The 2,742-nt window shown below is 47.3% G+C and overlaps 1 protein-coding gene across 3 annotated transcripts in view; it reads left to right on the top strand.

Annotated features, from left to right (window-relative positions):
* The window catches only part of ILRUN (inflammation and lipid regulator with UBA-like and NBR1-like domains), a 135,444-nt gene continuing 132,702 nt past the window's right edge, over positions 1–2,742 (top strand). For 2 of the 3 annotated variants that reach the window (XM_023724778.1, XM_023724777.1), the window contains exon 1: positions 7–288. In XM_023724778.1, the coding sequence (XP_023580546.1) occupies positions 131–288 (158 nt within the window). In that variant the 5' untranslated portion in view covers positions 7–130. Of the gene's footprint in view, positions 289–2,742 lie in introns of all 3 variants that reach the window. The other variant, XM_004389833.1, reaches the window with a different exon arrangement.

Genomic DNA, 2,742 nt, shown 5'->3' with positions numbered 1-2,742 from the left:
CCGGGGCCTACCTCAAAGGAGCGGGGTCGCGGCGCCGGCTAGCAGCGGGCCCCCTCCCGGTCCCCGGGCCCGGCAGCGCGGCGGCGGCTAGGTTGTGAGGAGGCGGGGAAGCGGGTGTCCGGCCCCCGCCATGGAGGGCATGGACGTGGACCTGGATCCCGAGCTGATGCAGAAGTTCAGCTGCCTGGGCACCACCGACAAGGACGTGCTCATCTCGGAGTTCCAGCGACTGCTCGGCTTCCAGCTCAACCCCGCCGGCTGCGCCTTCTTCCTGGACATGACCAACTGGTGAGCCGGCCCCGCCGCGCTAGCGCTGGCAACGGCCTCGGGGCCCCGAGGGAAGGGACACTGAGCCCGGGGCAGGGCGTGCCGGGCGGGCAGTGAGGGGCACCCCCTCCTGAGGCGGGGCGGGCGTGTGGGGGTGTCCTGGGGGCATGGGAAGAAATTTGGGGGCCAGGCTGCGCTAGAGAGGGCGTACGAAGGGAGTTGGGGACAGGAAGGACGGAAGGGATTGGGGGGGCGGGGTTCCTGGGGTTCTCCAGAGAACTAGGGGCCGAGGAACGTAGAAAGAGGGGAAAGGACTTGGAGCATTGAGGCATAGGGGTAGACCTAGGAAGAAGAGAGCTGTGGTGTTGGCTGAGAGTAGAAAGCACAGGAAATCTAGATTAGGGGAGTGGGTAAAAAGATTGGGGTTAGTAGTTAGGGGCTGAGGATGATAGGGATGTGGGAAAACTCCGGGGAGAATTAGATGCTATGGAAGGACTTGGGGCATGGGAGAGATTTAAGAAGAAGAACAGATAATTTGTGTGGTGTGTTTGTCCCCATCTGAGGACAGATAGGAAAAAGGGGAGAATATTATAGGGAAGAAGAAATGAGTATGATGAGGGAGATTACTTTCCGAAGAGAGTTGTGCCATGGAACAGTGGGATCTACTAATAGGGAGTGCTAGATCTGGGGCAGGGCCTGGGGAAACCTTAGGAAAAGTGAGGGAAAGGAGCTTATCTTGGGGCGAGGGAACTTTATGAAGGTAATGGAGCACTGGGGTTCAACTAGAGAACTTTAGGAAAGGCCTCCAGAACGCCACGAGTGGAGTGGAGCTTCTCTGAAAGAAAGTTGGGTTGGTAGATGTTTGGGAAAATGGAGAACTTGACTTAGGCTGGAACCAAGTGTTTTTGGCTTGGAGTCACCGTGTAGAAGTATGAATTGGGGCAGGAGACCATCATACTTAGAGTAAAGGAGTGTTCTTCAGGTTTGGAAGTAGCACTTGCTATTTTTGATAAGCAAGGCTTCCCCTTGTTCTCTGAGAAGGGATTCTTGAGTTCACTCAGGGTGAGGGATGGAGTGGAGACCATTAGACTGCCTTTCAAAAGATCTCAGGTGAAGCAACTAATGTTTCTTTGGTCAAAAAGCAGTGATGGAAGTGCCCTTTGCTCTCTGTGTTGGGCATACAGTCCCCTGACATGTGGAAGCTTGTTTCTCTTGGCATCACTTGCACAATCAACCTCCCCTTTATCCCATGTTCACTGAATGCCTCAGGGAGTGCCAGAAAAGAGACTGTAAGCCTAGTCTTTATCCTACTCCTCGCCTAGCCTTATCCTGGTTGCCCATCTTACTAAGGGAACTTTGTAGCTGTGGCTGCACCAAAGCTGATGTGTACATTTTTTTTTTTCTGTATAATATCAACTCAGGTCCTATTATCTTTAAAGTTGATTGCTATGGCAAGAGTAGAATTGAGTTTCTAGATGTTTAGAAAACTCTTTGAAGCGCTGGAAGCAGGAGATAGTCTTTAGAATTAAAGAAGCATTTGTGATCCCCACGTGTGTCTTTTACGTTGGGGATGATTTTGGGCAGGGATTGCAGCCTAAGTAGTTTCCTGAACACCTACCTGTGGTGTTTAAATAGTCAGAGTGACAGGGGTTATTGAACGTACTGAGAAGAGCTATCACTCTGGCAAAATTTAGAAGTAAAGCTGTATCTTGAGGGTTATTCTCTTGCCTGCCTTCTTCCCACCCCCAGCTCTTTTTTTTCCTTGTTTACACTCGTTCAGCATAGGAAACTTGGCATATTGTTGCTGCCAGTTTGGTTGGCCTTGTGAGACGTACCACTTAAACCCTGCCCTAATAAGTTTTTAGTTCTTTAGAGTCAGTCTTTATTAGTACAATTATTATAGCTTCAAAAACAGTGTAATGAGTTTCATGTGCTTGAGGTGTGTGTGTGTTTAATATCTGAGGTTATTTGATTTTAGGTATTGTGAAAGGTGAGAAATAGGTGAAGCCTCGTGTGGATAAGAATCAATAAAAATAATTACTGAATTAAAAAAATATTCTTCAAATTTTTTAATTAAATATCTTTAAACTCGAAGACACCATGAAATAGTGTGTATACTGATGATATGTTATAACTCTATAAAACAAGGTATGGTACATTTCTGAGCAAAGGAGTGAGCCATTAAAAAACATGTTCTGGTTTTAAAGCAAGTCACATCCATTGGAAATCAGTAGCCTCTTAGGAATCCAGGCAGTTAAGCGATAACTCAGCTTTAAGCTACATTACCTTATTTTTTGGTGGTAGAAAGCGTGTTTTTTGGTACTAGTTCATTATACAATGAAAAGTCATTTGTGAACTAAAAGCAGGAAGATTGATTGACTACGCTCTTCCAATTGTACCGTTAATTCTCACTTAAGATGAAGGCTTACAGAACAAAATAGTTTCTCATTTAACAGTTACTACAAATGTTGCCCT

This window comes from Trichechus manatus, unplaced genomic scaffold (assembly GCF_000243295.1).
Source record: "Trichechus manatus latirostris isolate Lorelei unplaced genomic scaffold, TriManLat1.0 scaffold00261, whole genome shotgun sequence".
Classification (NCBI taxonomy): domain Eukaryota; kingdom Metazoa; phylum Chordata; class Mammalia; order Sirenia; family Trichechidae; genus Trichechus; species Trichechus manatus.
Note: the sequence above shows the minus strand (reverse complement) of the source record. Positions and strands in the feature narration are given on the sequence as shown.